General features: G+C 40.9%; 1 protein-coding gene across 4 annotated transcripts in view; it reads right to left on the bottom strand.

Moving 5' to 3' along the window:
* pde4ba (phosphodiesterase 4B, cAMP-specific a) overlaps nt 1-20,892 on the bottom strand; it is a 579,805-nt gene that overhangs the window by 151,145 nt on the left and 407,768 nt on the right. For all 4 annotated transcript variants that reach the window (XM_073063172.1, XM_073063171.1, XM_073063170.1 and 1 more), the window contains 3 exons: nt 14,217-14,411; nt 6,631-6,667; nt 3,504-3,574 (listed from right to left, as the gene is read on the bottom strand). In XM_073063172.1, the coding sequence (XP_072919273.1) occupies nt 3,504-3,574; nt 6,631-6,667; nt 14,217-14,411 (303 nt within the window). The remainder of the gene's footprint in view (nt 1-3,503; nt 3,575-6,630; nt 6,668-14,216; nt 14,412-20,892) is intronic.

Here is a 20,892-nt window from a genome sequence, read left to right on the forward strand (position 1 = left end):
TGTGACATTGATGGCACTTCTTGTGACACCCCTTCTATGCACACTCCTACGAAGGTGCTGATTCTACTGCACTACACGATCTCCGCCGTGGATGGTAACCATCTGCACCTTTTGATGAGTTCACAAAAATATTCTGATCCTAATTCTGGACTCAAAAGATTCTACAGATTTTTGGGAAAACTTGAGCAACAAATACAAAAGCTGGACGAACTCAGCAAGTGAAGTAGCATCAATGGAGGGATATAGTCAGTATCACTTCATCAGATTCAAACCCAACTCTAATCTGATCCTAAACTTACATTTCTAAAGTCTCATTAGGTTGACGGAATGCTCTGGCCACAAAAGAACATATATTTGGTCTTATTTTTTATTCGGTCTTCTGAGCTCTCAGAAATCAGTGGTACTCATGTAAATATTAGGGCTAAGTTTTAGTAATTAGATGCAGATATGTTTTCACAGATGCAGTTAAAAGGTCTTTCAGTGTAGTAATATGAACTTTTGAAAAGGTTCATTACCCTTGCTCGAGAATGATAATCATGACAATCTGTTTGTATACAATCAGTAAATTCTTGATTTTGATCTATTGAAGTCTGAAAATTATCCAAACTCCCTTCCTCTCTGCAGCTCCCTGCCCCCAAGCCAAATGCTGGACCACTACAGCAAAGAACTGCTAAACCAAAACAAAAGAAAATGCTGCAAACCGTCTGAAAGTCAAGCAGTGTCTAATGAACAGGCAAATGGATGAGCTTGAAATTTAGCTACAGATTGGCAAGCATGATGTTGTGGCCATCTCTGAATCTTGGCTAAAGTTTGGCTGCCATTGGGAGCTGAATGTCCACGGATGTATGGTGTATTGTAAAGACAGGTTAGTAGGCAAAGGGAGTGGTGTGGCTCTGTGTATAAGAAAGAATATTATATCATTAGAAAGGGATGACATAGGATCGGAAGGTGTAGAGTCTCTATGGGTTGAGTTAAGAAATGGAAGGGGTAAAAGGGCCCTAATGGCAGTTTATACAGGCCTCCAAACAGCAGCCAGCATGTGGACTACAAATTACAGCAGGAGATAGAAAAGGGCAATGTGTCATGATAATCTTTGGGGATTTTAACATGAAAGTGGATTGGACAAACCAGGCCAGTACTGGACCTCAAGACAGAGAATTTGTAGAATGTCTAAGAGATGGCTTTTTAGGGAAGCTTGCAGTTGAGCCCACCAGGGGATTGGCTGTGCTGGATTGGGTGTTGTGTAATGATCCAGAGGTGATAAGAGAGCTTAAGGTTAAGGAGCAAACACGAGAAAATCTGCAGATGCTGGAAATTCAAAGAACAACACACACAAAATGCTGGTGGAATGCAGCAGGCCAGGCAGCATCTATAGGGAGAAGCACTGTCGACGTTTCGGGCCAGACCCTTCGAAGGGTCTCGGCCCGAAACGTCGACAGCGCTTCTCCCTATAGGTGCTACCTGGCCAGCTGTGTTCCACCAGCATTTTGTGTGTGTTGTTGTTAAGGTTAAGGAACCCTTAGGGAACAGTGATCACAGTATGATCGAGTTCACTTTGAAATTTGAGAAGGATAAACTAAATTCCAATGTGTCGGTATTTCAGTGGAACAAAGGAAATTACAATGGCATGAGAGGGGAACTGGCCAAAGTTGACTGGAAAGGGACACTAGCAGGAAGGACAGCAGAGCAGCAATGGCTGGATTTTCTGTGAAAAATGAGGGAAGTGCAAGACAGATATATTACAAATAAGAAGAATTTTTTGAATGGAAGAAGGCCACTACCGTGGCTGACAAATTATATCAGAGCCAAAGTAAAAGCAAAAGAGAGGGCATACAAGGAAGTCAAAGCTGTGGGAAGATAGAAGATTGGAATGGTTTTAAAAACTTGCAGAAAGAAACTAAGAAGGTCATTAGGAAGGAAAAGATAAATTATGAAAGGAAGCTGGTGACTAATATCAAAGATACTGAAAGCTTTTTAAGGGTCAGAGGCAGCTGAAAGGAAACCATAGACCTGTTAGCCTGACATCAGTGGTTGGGAAGTTGTTGGAGTCAATTGTTAGGGATGAGATTATGGAGAACCCGGAGGCACTTCAGAATCAGAATCAGGTTTATTATCAGCAGCTTGTGACATGAAATTTGTTAACTTAGCAGCAGCAATTCAATGCGATACATAACCTAGTCGAGGGAGAAAATAAATAAATAAATAAATAGAATCATTATAATAAACAAACAAGTAAATGAATTACATATATTGAATAGATTTAAAAGAATGTGCAACAACAAAAAGACTATATTAAACAAAGTGAGGTAGTGTTCAAAGCATCAATGTCCATGTAGGAATCGGGTGACAGAGGGGAAGAAGCTGTTCCTGAATCGCTGAGTGTGTGCCTTCAAGCTTTTGTACCTCCTACCTGATAGTAACAGTGAGAAAAGGGCATGCTCTGGATGCTGGAGGTCCTTAATAATGGACGCTGCCTTTCTGAGACACCGCTCACTAAAAATGTCCTGGAAACTTAGTAGGCTAGTGCCCCAAGATGGAGCTGACTAGATTTACAACCTTCTGCAGCTTCTTTCAGTCCTGTGCAGTAGCCCTCCATACCAGACAGTAATGCAGCCTGTCAGAATGCTCTCCACAGTACAACTATAGAAGATTTTGATGTATTTGTTGACATGCCAAATCTGTTTAAACTCCTAATAAAGTATAGTCGCTGTCTTGCCTTCTTTACAACTACATCAATATGTTGGAACCAAGTTAGATCCTTAGAGATCTTGACACCGAGGACAAGACAGGACAGAGCCAGCATGGTTTCCTGAAAGGAAAAAGCTGCCTGACTAACCTACTGCAATTTTTGAGGAAATTACAAGTAGGGCAGACAAAGGATTTGCAGTGGATGTGGTTTACTTGGATTTTCAGAAGGCCTTTGATAAGGTGCCGCACACGAGGCTGCTTAGCAAGAAGAGAGCCCATGGAATTACAGGGAAGTTACTAGCATGGGTGGAGCATTGGTTGGTCTGCAGAAAACAGAGAGGCCCTGGACTCCAGCCAACGGGCTTCGAAATCCAGACTTCTGATTCAATCCACAGGTCGATTCTTGGCATCAACCTCAGGAATTGCTGATCACCCAACACTAGGTTCCAAGCTCCAGTCTCACTGATTTGTGAACCTAGGGAGCCATCAGACCTCTTTCCTCTTGCCTGCACAGAATTCTGACTCCAGATCCTACCAGCAACTGGTTGACCGTGAGGGAGGCGCCAGCCTTTGTCCACGCTGGTCTGTCGGACATCGGAGCCTGATCCACAGATGTCCCTAATTAACTCGCATGCATGCCCCTAAAACCCTATCCTAATTCCCCTGTTTATCCCCAAAACCATCCCCAGAAATCCACAAAAACACTAAAAAAGACCAGCTGAGCTAGAACCTAAACAGAAGACAGAGGTCAGAGCAAACTTGAGTCATCATGCAGGTTAGAATTCCCCAGTATTTAACTCTTATGAGGAACTTACTTGCTTGGGGCTCCATGAACATTTGTTAGTATTGAGAAATTGCTCCTCACACTCCGCAAGCTGGCCAGTACCTTGAAAAAATAAAAGCAGTTTGTTCACTTAAAGATATTTTAATGGTCTTCAGATAATCTGCTTATAAAGAATTGCCTAATTTGAAACTTAGCTAAAAGGTGAAGTAAGTGCTAGATTCAATTTCCATTCATTTATGAAATAGTTGATTCCAGCAAGGCTTTGGGCAAAATGATGCAATCAAGCACACTAAGATAAATTTGAGCTGGAATGTTTGTGTTACCAGAGTCCACTAATTTCATTCCATTGTTTCTAAGGCTGTGGGAAGAAATAAAACATCAGAAGAGGGAATTGCTTTCCAGCCTCTCTTTAATGGAAAATGTTTTGTTGTTAACAAGTTGTCTTCCAGCAATCCTTGCTGAAACCTTCCTGTGAGTGATTCCTAGACACCAGAGATTCCGCAGATATTGGAAATCTTGCACAACACTCAAAAGTGCTGGAGGAACTCAGAAGGAGAGGCAGCATCTATAGAGGAGATGAACAGTCAATGTTTCAAGCCAAAATATTAAATCAGGACTTGAATGAAAGGAGACAGAAGCCAGAACAAAAAGATGGGGCAGACTGAAAAGTACAAGCTGGTAGATGACAGGTGAGGGGGAAGGTGGGTGGATAGAGAGTGATGATATAAGAAGCTGGGAGGTGATAGGTGGAAGAGGTAAAGGGCTGAAGAAGAAGGAATCTGATAGGAGAAGACAGTGGACTGTAGAATAAAGGCAAGGAAGGAGACCAGTCATAACGGTGGAGAAAGGGAGGGTGAGAGAGTAGTCAGAATGGGGAAGGGGAAAAGGGTAAGAAGGTGGAGGTGGGGTGAACAGGGGAGAGTGATTAGCAGAGGTTAGACAAATCAATGTTCGTGCCAACAGGTTGGAAGTTACCCGGATAGAATATGAAGTACTGGTTCTTCCACCTGAGTTTTGCCTCATCATGGCATGAGTGGAGGCCTTGGACAGACATGTCAGTTTGAGCATGGGAAGTTGAATTGGACTGGGTGGCCACTGGGAGATCCTGGCTGTTGAAGCAGACAGAGCAAAGATGTTCAACAAAGTGGTCCCCCTATCTGTGTCAGATCCCACTGCAGCGGAGGAGGCTGCACCAGGACCTTCGGATACAATAGGTGACTGACAGACTTGCAGGTGAAATGTTGCCTCACCTGGAAGGACTGTTTGAGGCCCTCAATGGTGGTGAGAAAGGAGGTGTAGGGGCATGGTCACAAGGGTAAGTGCCAGGAGGGAGCTCAGTGGGAAGGGACAAGTGAATAAGTGAGTCACACTCCCTTGTGAGTGATTCCTATGGAAAGCGATTGGGGGGGGGGGGGGTGGAGGAAAAAATGTACCAGTGGTAGGATCCTATTGGATATAGGTGGAAGTTGAGGAGAATTATGTGCTGGATACAGAGGCTTGTGGGTGGTAGGTAAAGGTAAGGGGAACCCTATCCCTGATACAATAGCAGGAGGATAGTGTCAGGGCAGACGCGTCAGCAATGGAGGAGATGCTGGTGAGGGCAGCAGCAAAGATGGTGGCAGAAGGGAAACCTCATTTGTTTAAAAAAACATCTTCGATGTTTTGGAATGGAAACCATCAGTTGCAGTGGAGTCAGAGGAATGAAGGAAAGGGAATGGCATTTTTACAAGAGAAGTAGTGGGAAGAGGTGTGGTCAGGATAACTGTGAGAGTCATTGGGTTTGTAAAGGATGTCAGTAGACAGTTGGTCTCCAGAGACAGAGGGATCGAGAAAGGACAGAGGGGTGTCAGAGATGAATCAAGAAAAAGTTCAGGGTAATGTAGAAGTGGAGGCAAAGTTGATAAAATTGACGAGCTCTGCGTAGGTGTAGGAAGAAGCACTGGAGCAAGGGGGACAAAATGGAGTCAAAGCATGCAGACAACAATGGGCCTAACGGGACAGTTAGGTTTGTGGATCTTGGGTGGAAAACCACCTTCTAACCCTGGCTCCTGCCCTCTTCCCATTCCTTCCAGTCCTCATGAAGGGTCTCAGCACAAAATGTTCACTGTGTATTCCCCTCCACAGATGTTGCCTGACCTGATGAGTTCCTCAAGTGTTCTGTGTATTGTGTGATTCTTGCCAGAAAGTTGTCAAGGACACAGTGAGTTGAGATTGAGATTAGTTATGATGTCAGATACCCATTGATTTACATGGTGGGATTTCACACTTGTTAATACATTTGTGGCAGAATATATATAATTGTAATGGGTGCCACAGTGGCATAGCTGTCAGCAGGATGGTATTGCAATTCAGGGCATTCTGGAGTTTGGAGTTCAATCCAGCACTGCCCGTAAGGAGTTTGCACATTCTCCTGACTAACCACATGGGTTTCCTCCCACAGTCCAAAGACGTACCGGTTAGAAAGTTAATTGGTCATTGTAAATTGTCCTGTGATTAAGCTAGTGTTAAATAGGTAGGTTATTGGGCCATGCGGCTTATTGGGCTGGGGGGGGGGGGGGGGGGGCAGGGAGCCCTGCTCCACGCTAAATCTCTAAATAAAAATAAATAAAATAATTGATATGCCTATTTATTGAACAGACATGGTACTCTTTGAAAGCAATTCCACAAAAATATACTGTAAATAGAGGATAATGAGGGAGATAGTAGAGTAACTGTTACAGGATGTCCCAGAAAATTCCATTTAGGTTTGCCTGTACAACTGACATTAACTTTAGCAGAAAAGCCTAAACACTGTTTAGTAGAGGTAACAGGCATCATGAGACTTGTACAAGAATGGGACTACATATTTTTTTCAAAGAGTGAAACGTAAGACAATCTTTTGCAACATTTTAAGTACAGCTGGATTAATGGGGTTTCTTCATGCTGAAAGCAAAGGAAAATATCCAAGAACAGCTGTCCCAGTGGACCATTCTCATAAACATTTGATGCCAATTTTCAGAGTGACTCTCATAGTTCTGAGAACAGGCTGTTAGCTTTCATGCATTTCTGGACAAAACAAGCACACCAAGGAATCAGGGAAAATACGAAGGGAAGAACATAAGAGACAAAAGGGGAAGAGGAGGAAAACTCACAACGAAAAGAAAATGTAATTAATATACCTGTGCAAACGGTGTAACTATCAAGTCATCTCCATGTCTGAAAAGACAGAACAAAACAAATCAGTCCAGTCAATTGACATGATTTTTCACATTGATTAGAATACTAAAAATGAATTTTAATAAATTAGCATACAAAGTACAAATCACTGTGCTTCACAATGGGAATGACACCACCACTTCTTGCTGTGTAAACTTTTATCATAGGTTTCAGTATGGCTGCTTTGAAATTTGGACACAAAGATATCTGATCTGAAAAATGGAACCAACAGAGGCGTGAGCTATTGAACCATTAAACTTAGAACTTTGTTTTTAGTAGAAGAAAACTACAAGCTGGGAAAAGGAAAAGGTGTAAGAACAAAAGATTGTCACAGATAGAAAGAGCAAGAATAGATTCAAATGGGTCAACTGATTACTATGTTATGAGAAAAAATATAAACAGCCAATAATATTTACTACTAGAATAAATGAGGTAAAACCTGTAAGATTCATTCAGAGCCAAATATATATCTCAATAGTAGAGTGTGGGGAGCTCTCTTGTTTAAGAATACATTTACAAAAATATACTGAAGATCTGTTGTTTATATTTCTTAAGGTCTCTGCATGGAGTGCAATACATCTTCAAGATGATTTGAAATTCTGATAAGTCTTTATCTCATTGGTCACAAATCACAATGCTTTGTCATTAGCTCATCTGGTTTTGTTTCCTACGCTCCCTTTAAACTCACCATGGCCCTGTTCCCATGGTCCTTATAAACTCACTGGAGTCCAGTTTCCTGTGATGCTTATAAACTTAACCTTGACTCCATTTCAAACATTCCTTATAAACTCACCTGAACCTCTTTCCCAAGCTCCCGATAAACTCACCCAGCCCTAATATCACATTCATGGAGCTATATTCCCAGGTTCCATTTCTGTGTGAATCCTAGAATTTTATGGTCCCAGTTCTCATGCTCCTTGAAGACTCACAAGGGCTCTGTTTCCAGCATTCCTTATAAACAACTATCTACATTCCTGTACTTTATGAACACACTAGTGCCCATTTCCCATACTTCCTCTGAAGCAACCAGTGCCCCATTTTCTACACAACCTTTAAACTCCTGTCCTGCGATCCGTTAAAACTCACTGGGCTTTGCTTCCTGTGCTCCTTTAAACTCACTTGGTTCACTGAAAAATGTACTATAGCACTGCAAAATGTCTAAAATAAAATTGATTAACCTAAGCTCTGCAGGTACCAGATTACCAAGAGTTTTATTGTGTGCAAATATCGCAATGGCTTTCGGGAATTGGATTTGGCAAATGAGGATCTAAAAAGTGTGATGGGATAGACTTTGGAATTTCAAAACTGAAGGCAGAATACAGAATACCTGAAAATTAATGATAGGATTCTTAGTAGCATGGAGGAGTAAAAGCATTTTAGCATCCACGTCCATAGATCCCTTAAAGTTGCCACATAAGTTGATAGGATGGAGAGCTGTACTTCATTAGTTGGGGATTGAGGTAATGTTGTAGCTTCATTAAACTTGGTAAGACCGCACTTGGGAGCATTGTTTTCGTTTCTAGTTGCCTCATTATAGGAAAAATGTGGAAGCTTAAGAGAAGGTACTGAGGAGATTTACCAGGACATTGTCTGGATTAGAGATCATGTTTTATAAAGATAGAGCTAGGTTTACACTTTTTGGAGCAAAGGAGGATGAGAGGTACACAAGATGATAAGAGGCATAGATGAAGTAGACAGCTAGAGATGTTTTCCTGGAGTGGAAATGGCAAATATGAGCAGGCGTAATTTTAAGGTTACTGGAGGAGAAGTATAGGGGATAGGTTTTTACCCAGATAATAGTGGGTACATGTAACATGCTGCCGGGGTGGTGGCAGAAGCAGGTACATTAGGGGCATTTAAAAGACACCTATATAGGCACATGGATGAAAGAAAAATGGTGAGCTATGTGTCAGGGAAGGGTTAGATTGGTCATAGAATAGGTTAAAAGGTCAGGACAACACCATGGGTGAAGGGCCTGTACTGTGCTGTATTCCTCCATGTTTGAGCAATAAATCTCCATATGTTCTATTCTTTTAGTATTGCTGAATATTGTAAGTTACTTTCAAACTCTGGAACAAATCACTAAGGTGAATGGGAAGGTGAAAATGATGGGCTTTCTGCTGTGTTAATTACCCTGCCCATTCACCCATTCCTTGACAAACTATCTTTTGGCCTGTTGTTGGCCGAAACTGATGTGATCGTAAGGCATCCCCACAATTTCCCTTGCCATGGACTCCTTTGATATCCTCTTTCTCTTAAATATGGGTTAGAGCTTAAGCTGCAAGACTTTATGACATTCTTCCATTCCCTCAACTTTCTCGTCTCTTTTGATCCCTCTTTAAAATCCAAATTTGTAAACAAATTCCCTTCTTTCTACATCCTTCCTTCGCATAATGGTGATTGTATAATATGCCTTGGAGATTTTATTCTCATTAAAATCATTACTGTATGATTAATGCTTATATCATTTTAAAGCTACCTCAATTTGACTAAAGATGGAATACTGACAAATGTTATACAGCACGACCATGGGTTTTTGCACTAGTTTCTCATACTGTATCATAATTATGTTTTGCTATGTTGTGCCTGAATGTCATTTCTGGAAATTCGTTTCGTATGTTTTGGATTAAATTGCAGTAACTGGAGGTCCAGCTTGGAGTTTGTTAACTGGTACTGGGCATTCATGAAAGAAAACTAGAATTCTTTGTTGATCCAGCTGGATACTGCTTTCAGTTCTTCTTCAATTCTGACATTATGCACATTTCAGGCACAAAGTAGGTCTAAGGAGACATTCAAATTTCATCATGTGGAACTTACTGGAAGCAGTGGAAATAACCATGGCAGCAAATAAAATCAGAACAGATTTATTACTGGGCATTGGTGACGAATACCGGTTTACTTGAAAATCAAGCTTAAAGGTTGTACAACTGACTTGCACTACTGCTTTCCAGATAACTTGATTGATCAGTGCAATATGGTGTGTGTGTGGTGAACTACATGTATACCTGTCTGGACACGCCCCCTGCTGACTGCTTCTGTGGCTCCTCCCACAGACCCCGGTATAAAGGCGATTGAGGCCTGAGCCTTGCCCTCAGTCTCCAGGATGTTGTGTGGTGGTCGCTTGCTGCTGATGGTGCTTTCTTCCAGCCAATAAAATTCTACCTTAACTCACGTCTCCGAGAGTTATTGATGGTGCATCAGTGTGAAGCACAGATACCTGAGTTCAGCGATCAATTTACGATGAAGTTAGACAGCAAAATCACTATTAGCCTCAATTCCTTCAGTTGCCTTAAGGGTATGAATGCAATGAGGAGGCATACTGGAGTGAGACAGATAGGCTGGTTGAGTGGTATTGCAGCAACAACCTTGAACTCATTGTCAGAAAGACCAAGGAACTGATTAGAAAGGCAAAGCCAGAATAACATACACCAGTTCTCATTGAGGGGTCAGAAGAGGAAAGGGTGAGCAGCTTCAAGTTCCTGGGTGTCAACAAATCAGAGGATCTATCCGGGGCCCAACACTTTGATGCAATTACAAAGAAGGCACATCAACAACTATATTTCATTATGAGTCTGAGGAAATGTGATATGTCAGTAAAGACAATCTCAGATTTCTACAGATGTACTGCGGACAGAATTCTGACTGATTGCATCACCACCTCCAATATACAAGATTAAAAAAGACTACAGAGGGTTTTGGACTCAGTCATCTCCATCATGGGCACAAGCCTCCCACCTTCAAAGTTACCTTCACAAGGCATCATCTCAGGTCAGCAGCATCCATTATTAAGGACCCTCACGATCTGGGACATGCCCTCTTCTCATTACTATCATCAGGGAGGAGGTACAGGTGCCTGAAGATACACACTCAAGATTTTATGAACAGCTTCTTCCCCTCAGCCATCTGATTCCTGAATAATTCATGAACCAATGAATACAAACTCACTATTCCTCTTCTGCACTTTTTATTTAGAGTCATAGAATAACAGATCCATAGTACAGTACAGCACAGAAACAGGTGCATTGGCCTCTCTAGTCTGTGCCATGCTATCACTCTGCCTAGTCTCAACAACTTGATTCCAGGACATACCCTTCCATATCCCTCCCATCCAAATTTCTCGTAAATTTTGAAATTAAACCCACCTCCACAACTTCCATTGGCAGCTCATTTTATATTTACACCACCCTCTGAGTGAAATTTCCCCGCATGTTCCTCTTAAACAGTTCATCTTTTACCCTTAACCCACAACCTCTAGTTCTTATTTCATCCAGCCTCAGTGGAAAAAGCCTGCTTACATTTATCCCATCTATAGCCCTCATAATTTCGTATACCTCTATCAAATCTCCCCTTATTCTTTTATGCTCTAGTGAATAAAGTCCTAACCTATTCAACCTTTTGCTATATTTCGGGTCCTCACGTACTGACAACTTATTTAATTACTGTCCTTTAAGCTGCTGGTGTTTAGGGCAGCAATGAAAGTCCTCCACCTCTGTCTGTCCATACAGTCACATACAGCTATAGAAGGATTCTTCATTGCTGCTTCCATGATCATTTTTTTTTACCGGTCAGGCTTGTTAATCTTGGTCTGGACCCTCAAGCTTTAATCTGGCCTCTATCCTTTGATCCATTTGGCATGGTTGACCCTACCAAGAGGCAAAGCACAAGACCCTGACTCCAGCCAACATGGCTCTCTGGGTCATTGAGGCACGCAAGCCTCCAAACCCTACAAGTTTGTGGTCCTCTTGGAGGAGTCCTGGCAACATCCTTGTAAATTTTCTCTGCACTCTTTCAATCTTATTTACACCTTTCCTTTAGGTTGGAGACTGAAACTATACACAATACTCCAAGTCAGGCCTCACCAATGTTGTATACAATTTCCACATAACATCCCATCTCCTTGATTTATTAAGGCCAATGTGCCAAAAGTGCTCTTTATGACCATATAAACCTGTGATGCACTTTCAAGGGATTACGGATCTGTATTTCCAGATCTCTCTGTTCTCCTGCACTCCTCCATTCCTGACCGCACACTATGTAAGTCCTACCCTGTTTGGTCTGCCCAAAGTGCCACACCTGCATTTCTCTGCATTAAATTCTATCTGCCATGTTTTTAGTTCATTTTTTTTCCAGCTGGTACAGATCCTGCAGGTTTTGATAGTCTTCCTCTCTTTCCACTTCATTCTCAATCTTGGTGTCATCAGCAAATTTATTGATCCAGTTTACTACATTATCATCCTGATCATTGATATAGATAACAAACAATTTAGCATTTTATCATAATTTTCCCCATTTTCCACTGTACTTCTGCCTCAGAAACAGCAAATTTCCCGACATACATCAGTGATAATAAACCTTATTCTGATTCTGAAAGGACAATCCCACCCTGGGTCAGGTTTCATGGATATTAGCAGCTGCTAAATTGTCCAGACAGTTGTTTGTCATAGTAACCAGTTGGGATTTTGAGTTCATGCTGCTCGTAAATAATATGTTGAAATGCTCTTGTGGTACAGGATATTCACAGTCTCTTTCATTCATTACTGGAAGACGAGAATCAGAGGTACGACTGCATATGCAGAAAATGATAGGCTGTGGGACTTCCACATTCTAGCCCAGTTCTTTACTTGGTAATCAACAGGTGCACTTTTACATAATAGTTTCTGGGGAAGTGTTCATGAGCAACAGCTTGTGTAAATTTATTCTTAATCCAGCATTGAATATGATTCTTTACTAGCAAAAACTTGTAGTCCAAATATCAAACAATTAATTTGTGTGCATCTTGCACTGATATCATTCCAGTTCACCATATTAAAATGTTTCCACTTGTATTACTGCTAACTGCTAGGCAGAGATTTGCAAATGCCAGCAGATAGAAAAGTAGCAGTCTGTTTGCCAGCATTCTCAAATCATTTACCAGTTCCTCATGTGGTCTCGTCAGTATTAATGAAATATAAGTGAAACATTAATTTTATTTTGACTTATGTATTGATAAACTACTCTCAAAGTTTCCTCTTGGAGTCATCACTTTCTTTGTGTAATAGTTTCATCAGAATAAAATAGCCCCAGGTTTGACTTTTGAATGTATTGTTTTGCTTATAGTACCATTAAAAATCTGATCATAAAGCCAGATGACAAAGGAAAAGATAAATCAATTAGCTAGAATTCCATATCCATTATATATTTTCTTTGGGTATTGGTCAAACTGGAATAAATGTAATGGTAACAGTTCTGTGATTAGGCATGATAAGTGAATGAATATTGTTTGATATTAATTCTTTAGCTTCACATAAAAATGAATATTCAGGCAAAATACTTAAGTCTTTGAAAGGGTACTTCAGTCTGAGTTGGTAGTTTCAGAACAATGTATGAATATAAAAAGAATCATTGAGTAGAGGTTTTTTTTTAGCTCAATGAGCTTTCTTAAACACCCTTCTGATTAAAGATTTATAAAACCAGGAACCAAAATTAAAATAACTGCAGTCTGATAGGGCGATGGTGGGGAAATCAAAGTGTTCTGAATTTGAATGCAGCAATTCAAACACAGAGAGGAACTTAGAAGAATAGATAGGTTAAATATTTTAAGATTCCTGTTCAGGAAGTTAAAAATTCCAGCTGCACAATAAGATCTTCTCAAGTGAGACTTCACATCTCTGTAATAGATGGGTGAAGCTCGTTCTGTTTAAAATCACTGTGCACTTTCATACATTACATTTGTTCAAACATTTTCACAATTTGTTTGAGAATTGAATTGTAATTCCATGGACTATGCCCTTCAAAATGCTCTTACTGTAAGTTTGTAAGCACCATTTGCTCCAGAAGTAATCAATAAATCAATGTGTTTGTCTACGTGCCTGGTGCAGCAGGTGGTGATGATGGATTTGTGGGCCATGCTGTTAGTTGGGCAATATTGCCAGTATTAAGTAAATCTCAACAACGTGATTTTCAAAAAGTAGTTGTGTGGATAGTTGTGCAGTGTGTCTTCTTTTTCACATGGGGGAGGGGGGTGGTGGGGTGGTGTGTGTGTGTGTGTGTGTGTGTGTGTGTGTGTGTGTGTGTGTGTGTGTGTGTGTGTGTGTGTGTGTGTGTGTGTGTGTGTGTGTGTGTGTGTGTGTGTGTCTTTTTATTGATTCCCTTGTATTGCTTTCTAACTACTGCAAATGCCTGCAAGAAAATAACCCTCAGGTGACATATACATATTTTGATAATACATTTGAATTTTGAACTTTGGTGAGAAGATTGCTCCTTATTGTCATTAGAACACAAATATCTTTTCACTTTGAAAGATTATTATTCAGGGAAGATTTCATATCAGTGGTTGCTGTTGTGAGACAAGATGATTCCTAATGTATATGAGCAATCTTGCCATAATCAGGTTATGTTACACAGTCAAAGAGAACAAAGCAATTAGATAACTCATTGGAAAGTTTTGATTAAAGCAGATGACATAAAATTACTGCTTTAGATAATGCTTAAATATTGTTTCCACGGTTGACCTGCAAATATGTTTAAATTTGTTCAGTGTTAACATCCTAAGATTTTACAATTTACTTACATTTCACTTGCAATTGATGAATTCCTGGACATAGACTTTGGTGACAATTCATAGTCACTGTCTGAGCGATACAGAAAGGATTCCCGGCGCTGACTATGGCTTGGAAAATTAGTGTGCAAGACAAGCCCTGATCCAGGACTGGCTTGAGGATCCAATGGACTCCGGCCTGGAGAGGGGCCATTCTCCACATCAAAGCTATTAGAAAATACATACACAAAAATGCTTCATTGGCACATGTTTATTTATAACAGTCTTTAAAATTATCTATCATATTACAATGCTCAAATTTCTTTTATTTTGCTGGAACAAAGCTCACTTAACAGCTTGGTAAACTGCCTGATTCTAAGCATGACACCAGATAAGTGAATGAGATTGACCAAGCAACAGCTCCCTTTTCTAGTTTTGTTTCTAAGATAGGTGATCCTTGCATTATGCCAGCCTGGGTTCCAGAAATTAGCCCTTAAAGAATTCAATAATTAAGACCCAAAATTCAGAAATATGAAATAAGATTCCTCTCATGGAATTGATGTGTAAAAGTAAATAAAACACCAAATTCGCTTTTTAACTTATTAGGATGCAGAACAATATACTGGAGAGAGAATTTACAAAATCCAAGACGGTTAATGAAAACTTGAACAAAAGCTGTAAGTAATGAGTATGCAGAAAGAATTACATGTGTGAAGGAAACAAATAAAATGAAATCCATTAAGCATTAGATAGTTCCTGAAGCATTGTAATAATGAGGCTAGGGAAGAAATTAAGTTCTGTTCTGCTTGAAACCAAGACTAATATGCATATACATTTAGTGAAAAAGGGAAATAAGCACCAAAGCTTAAGACATTCACTCAGTGGATATGACATATTCAGATTACAGAGCCATTGCATGTTTTCTACATTGCAATACACCTCAAGGACAATTCAAAGTGGCACTCTTCATTGTGATTCAGCTATTTGGTACATAAGAAAATAATGATATCTTTCTCATTTCAATGCTACCCATGCAAATGATTGTGGTTGGGCAGTTATCATTCATCTGTTTTCCAAAGGACCATTTCATCTGAGGCTAGCAAATTAAAGGAGACTTCAGTGAGCAGGTTTCAGTCTGGTGTTGTGATCCCAATTCATGTACGTTGGAATACTCAGGCCACTTAGCAACTACTTTTCCCAGCATTTCTTAGGTCATGACCCTCAACATGTTTCCTTTGCCAAATCCCTTCCACCAACCAGGTTCATAACAACCAATCATTTTACTAGGACCTTTTTGCCCCCATTTACCATCATGATCCCCAATTCAAATTCTGACTCTAATCAACTGAAAAACATTGACTCACAGACTAAGTCCCAGCCTCACAGCTCCCTTGACTCATGGACACCTTCCTACAATGACGATTGTATACTCTGAACACCCGACACTCTTCAACTCCAGCAGCTCACAGGATGCATCAACCTTCCATGCACACTGCCATTTCCTATTGGTGTTCAAACTATCACAAGTATGTAGGGGCAGTAGTAGTTTATCAGGTCCTTCAAGCCTGCCCCACCATATAATCCCATGGAGGGCTCATTCAGAAAGTCAGGAGACATGGGATCCAGGGAAACTTAGCTGTGTCAGTACAGAACTGGCTAGCCCATAGAAGGCAGAGGGTAATAACAGATGGACACTGCCTTGAGGTCAGTGACCAGATTCCATAGCGATATCTTCTGGAAACAGTGCCCTTTTTGATCTTTATAAATGACTTTGATGAGGAAATGGGGGGCGGGTTATGAATGTTTGCAGATGATATGAAGGTTGATGGAGTTCTGTATTAGGTGGTGGGTTGTCCGAGGTAAATTCTTTACACAGAAAGTGGTGGGTTCTTGGAATACCTTGCCACGGGTGATGGTAGAGACATCAGGGGTATTTAGAAAACTCTTAGTTGGACACATAGATAATAGAAAAATGCACAGCTACAGAGGAGAGAAGGGTTAAAATGATCATAGAGAAATTTAAAAGGTTGAGAGGCCTCTACTGTACTCTAATGTTCTATGCTCCATGTTCTTTAATTATGATAATGGCTGATCTATGTCATCCTCAGCTCCTGTGCCATTTCTCAAACCATCAAATATTTATCCACTGCCACTTTAAATACTTCAAATAATCCAGCTTCCATCACTCACTGGAGCAGAGAGTTCCAGAGATACATCACATTCTGCAAGAAAAACATTCCTTTATATACCAGTTTTAAATTATTATCCCTTTGTCTTGGTTACCGTCCTCTTGAGCACTCTCCCATGAGCAAAAGTGCTAAGGCACTTCAAATTCTTACATGTTTGAACAATGCCACTTCTTATTCTTTTAATTCTTTGGAATACAGGCACAACAATTTAGTCTCTCTTTTTTAGGACAAATCTCTTATTCAAGGTGTCAGCGTAGTGAATCACCTTTGTACTGTTTCCAATGTTACTATATTGTTTATTACGCAAGGGGAATGGTTACCAGATTGTACCATTCACCCCTTTATTCCTTCTGATACATAGCCAAACCCCCATCCTTAAATCCTACTCCACCACGGCGTTCTGAACTTGGTCCAGCCTTTGGATTCCACCGAATTTCCATTAAGCAGTCCCATAACCTGAGGAACTGCTGACCTGTCTAATGAACATACTTGCAGAAGCAGTCAAGAAACTCCAAATCACAGGAGCCATAAATTGCAGATGATGCTGTTTGCGATTCAGGTGAAAAACACATTTCCTCATTTACTTTCGGTCAAGAGAGTTTAGAAAAGGAAACTGGAGATACACATCAAGGAAAGCTCACAGTAATAATTGAACAGGGAAGGTTTCAGCTATTATGCTCCTGAACTCTGTTGAGGGGAAGTTTGGACCAAGCTGGGATTTGTTCATCTTACTTTAGTTGTTGACAAACTGCACAGAGCAGATTGGCATTAAGTAGATGGAGCACAATTGAATTGTATTCTTTTGCGCAGTTAAAATTTCAGTTCCTGATATGCTCAAAGCCAGCACCCATTTCCCTTGAATAGGTTTATGTATCCTACAGCTAGTCCCACAATTACAGCACCGGATGGAGAAACTCATTCTCCCTTTGTTCCCAAATGATCATTCCAAGGTATAATTGGAAGACCCTGTCTCTGTAAAAGGCGTCACCAGTCCAGTTTCAGTTACAATTTGCAGCTGTTTGGACCACATAGGGCTTTCCTGTACTTAGTTCAAGAATCAGCAGTGTGCCTGACTGGTGTACAGCGGAATACAAGTACTGGATCAATCTCGACTCAGCTGAATTGAAATTTTACCCTTTATCATTTTGTTTAAGCAACTTCATTTCAAGTTCCCAAAATATGTTTCAGAAAGGATATGGGGTAGAAACACAATGGCAAATGAAACTGGTAGTGCAAAATGGATTGCACCAGTTCTTTGAGAAACTATTCTGAAGAAAAGTTCATGAAACAGACTTCCAGGGAAGATTGCCAAGGGGAAAAAAAATCACATGGTTGTGGAGTTATAATACCACAGCATGCAGAGAAACCCAGAGTTTCCAGGCAAAAACAAAAATCTCTCAGGTCACGAAGTCAATTATAGTCAATGTTCTGTACTGCTGAAGAGTGAAAAATTACAAAACGTTTTCTTAACAGTGCAAGTACCTATGGCATCACGCTTTAATCTCCACAATCAAAACTACTTACTATTCCAGGAATGCAAGGATCTGCAGGTTCTCTCCTTATTTCTCCAACCTTTGAGCACTGTACCTAGGCTCAGCGGCAGGAGAAAAAGTCCAGTATCATCAAGATTGATGCTTTCCAATCAGCGTCCTAGGCTATTTCCCTTCATTTCTGACCTCACATGATAAAAAACATCTGCAGTTGATGTCATCCTAGACTGTTTGCACATTCTACTAGTGACAGCATTGGTTTCTCCCGTGTGCTTTAGCTTCCTCCCACATGTGAAAAGATTTGCTGGGTAACAAGCTATTTAAATATTGTAAATTGCTAACAAGAGAAAATCTGCAGATGCTGGAAATTCAATCAACACAAACAAAATGCTGGAGGAACTCAGTAGGCCAGTATGGAAATGAGTAAACAGTCAACATTTCAGGCTGAAACCCTCATCAGGACTGCAGAATAAAAGATGAGAAGTTTAAGTAAGAAGACAGGGGGAGGCGAGGAAGACGTACAAGGCAGTAGGTGATAGGGGAAACTGAGCGAGGCAGAGGAGTGAAGGAAAGAGCTGAGAAGTTGATTGGTGAAAGCGATAAAGGGTAATCTGATAGGACAGGACAGAAGGCCATGGAAGAAAGGGAAGGGGGAGGAGCACCAGAGGGAGGTGATGAGCAGGTAAGGAGATACAGTGAGAGAGTGGAATGGGAATAGAAAATAGAGAAGGGGTGGGGGCAATTACTGGAAGTTTGAGAGATTGATGTACATGCCATCAGGTTGGAGGCCACCCTGACAGAATATAATGTGTTGTTCCTCCAACCTGAATGTGGCTTCATCATGGCAGTAGAGGAGGGCAAGGACTGACATGTCAGAATGGGAAAAGGAAGTGGAATTAAAATGGGCGGCCTCCAGGAGATCCTACTTTTTCTGGTAGATGTTCGGCGAAGCAATCTCCTAATTTGTGTCCGGTCTTACCAATATACAGGACACCATACCAAGAGCACTGGATACAGTAGATAACCCCAACATGCTTGCAGGTGAAGTGTCTCCTCACCTGGAAAGACTGTTTGAGGCCCTGAGTGGTAGTGAGGGAGGAGGTGTAGGGGCAGATGTAGCACTTGTTATGCTTGCAAGGGGAAGTGCCAGGAGGGAGATTGGTGTGGAGAGATGAATGGACAGGGGAGTCATGTGGGAGCGATCCCTGTGGAAAACGGAAAGTGGAGGGCGAGGGGTTCAAGGATAGATGTGCTTGGTGGTGGGATCCTGCTGGAGATGGAGTAAGTTACAGAGAATTATGTGCTGGATGTGAAGGCTGGTTGGGTGGTAGGTGAGGACAAGAGCAATCCTATTCCTGGTAGGGTGGAGGGAGGATGGGGTGAGGGCAGACGTGTGTGAAATGGAAGAGATGAGGGTGAGGGCAGCTCTGATGATAGAGGGAGGAAAGTCCCTTTCTTTGAAGAATGAGGACATCTCGTTAGTTCTGGAATGAAAAGCCTCATCCTGAGAGCAGATGTGGTAGAGACAAAAGAATTGAGAGAAGGAGATGGCATTTTTACAGGATACAGGGTAGGGAGAGGTATAGTCCAGATAGCTGTGAGAATCAGTGGGTTTATAAAAGATATCAGTAGATAAGCTGTCTCCAGAGATAGAGACAGAGATCGAGAAAGGGGAAGGGTAAGTGGACTAGGTAAATTTGAGGGCAGTGTTGAAGTTGGAGACAAAGTTGATTAAGTCAATGAGGTCAGCATGGGTGTAGGAAGCAGCCCCAGTGCAGTCGTCGATGTAGTTGGGGAGTGATATTAGTGTCTGCTTGAACCTAGACTGTTCCAACAGGCATAGCTGGGACCCATGTGAGTGCCCATGGCTACACCTTTTGTTTGAAGTAAGTGGAAGGAGTCAAAGAAAAAAACTATTGAGAGTGAAAAATATGCCCCTGGTGTAGGCAGGTAGCAGGTGAATTATGTTGAGCAAGTACACAGGGATGGAAGAGGGGAAAACGGTATGAGTGTAAATGATTGCATAGTGCTCCGTTTGGTTGTGCTGGCTGAAAGGCCTGTTACTGTGCTGTATGCCTAGATCACGTCTTTGTGCTGTGTCCTGCTGGGATTCTGCACCTAACATCTGTCATGCAGATGTGGCAACTTTATTTTATGAGTTTAGGCAAACGTAAGGATCTGACTTTACATTTCAATTAAGGTTTATGTCATCTAGTGACCAGGAAAATTGGTCAATTTATCCACCTACATACCAAAGTTTATTAAGGGCAAACATAGTATTCTGGTCACTATTCCAACTAATGTAATTAAGGTTAAAGCATAGAAGTTATGATCTGCAGTTTCAACTCACAATTTTAAGAAAATGAACCACCTTCAATTCTAATCTTTTATTTTGACATGCTGTGCATCATTTTTGCAACAATGATATTAAGTTTCTGAATAAAATGTGAATAATATTTTCTTAGAAAGAGAAACCCTTTCGTGCAAAGTCAAAATGAAAGGCATGGGGCATTAGTAATTAGGTGAAGATTCTTCCAATTGCTTCCAAGCGCAATTGCTTCAAATACACAACTGGACGTACAATGCTGAAACTGAGTTTATATATTGCACACCAAGACAGTAGTAATGCATGGCCAAAGTGATAGACATTTTTCATAATATATCAGGGATACCTCCAAAGTCAATTCATTTCCAAACACAGAAAAGATGCAAATGGAAAAAGTTCAGGAAGCCACATTGGTTAGCATGGATAATTTGGGCCAAAGTGTCTCTTGCTGTGCTGTATAATTTTACTGCTCAACTGAAGCCTGGAAAATGATGTAAAGTGAATAATTCATGTGAGGAAAAGAACTGACAATAATTTTATAGTTAACTTCATATTAGGTATATAAATGAACGATAGAAATGTAAAGTTGGAATTGCCAAGAAAATGACTGAGAAGTTTTGCCCAAATAAACAGGAGGATAATTTTCAGAGCAATAATCCTTCTGCAGAACTGAAGAACAAGTCAATTTGAGAGAAGGGTCACAC

The sequence above is a fragment of the Hemitrygon akajei genome, chromosome 12 (genome assembly GCF_048418815.1).
Source record: "Hemitrygon akajei chromosome 12, sHemAka1.3, whole genome shotgun sequence".
Taxonomy (NCBI): domain Eukaryota; kingdom Metazoa; phylum Chordata; class Chondrichthyes; order Myliobatiformes; family Dasyatidae; genus Hemitrygon; species Hemitrygon akajei.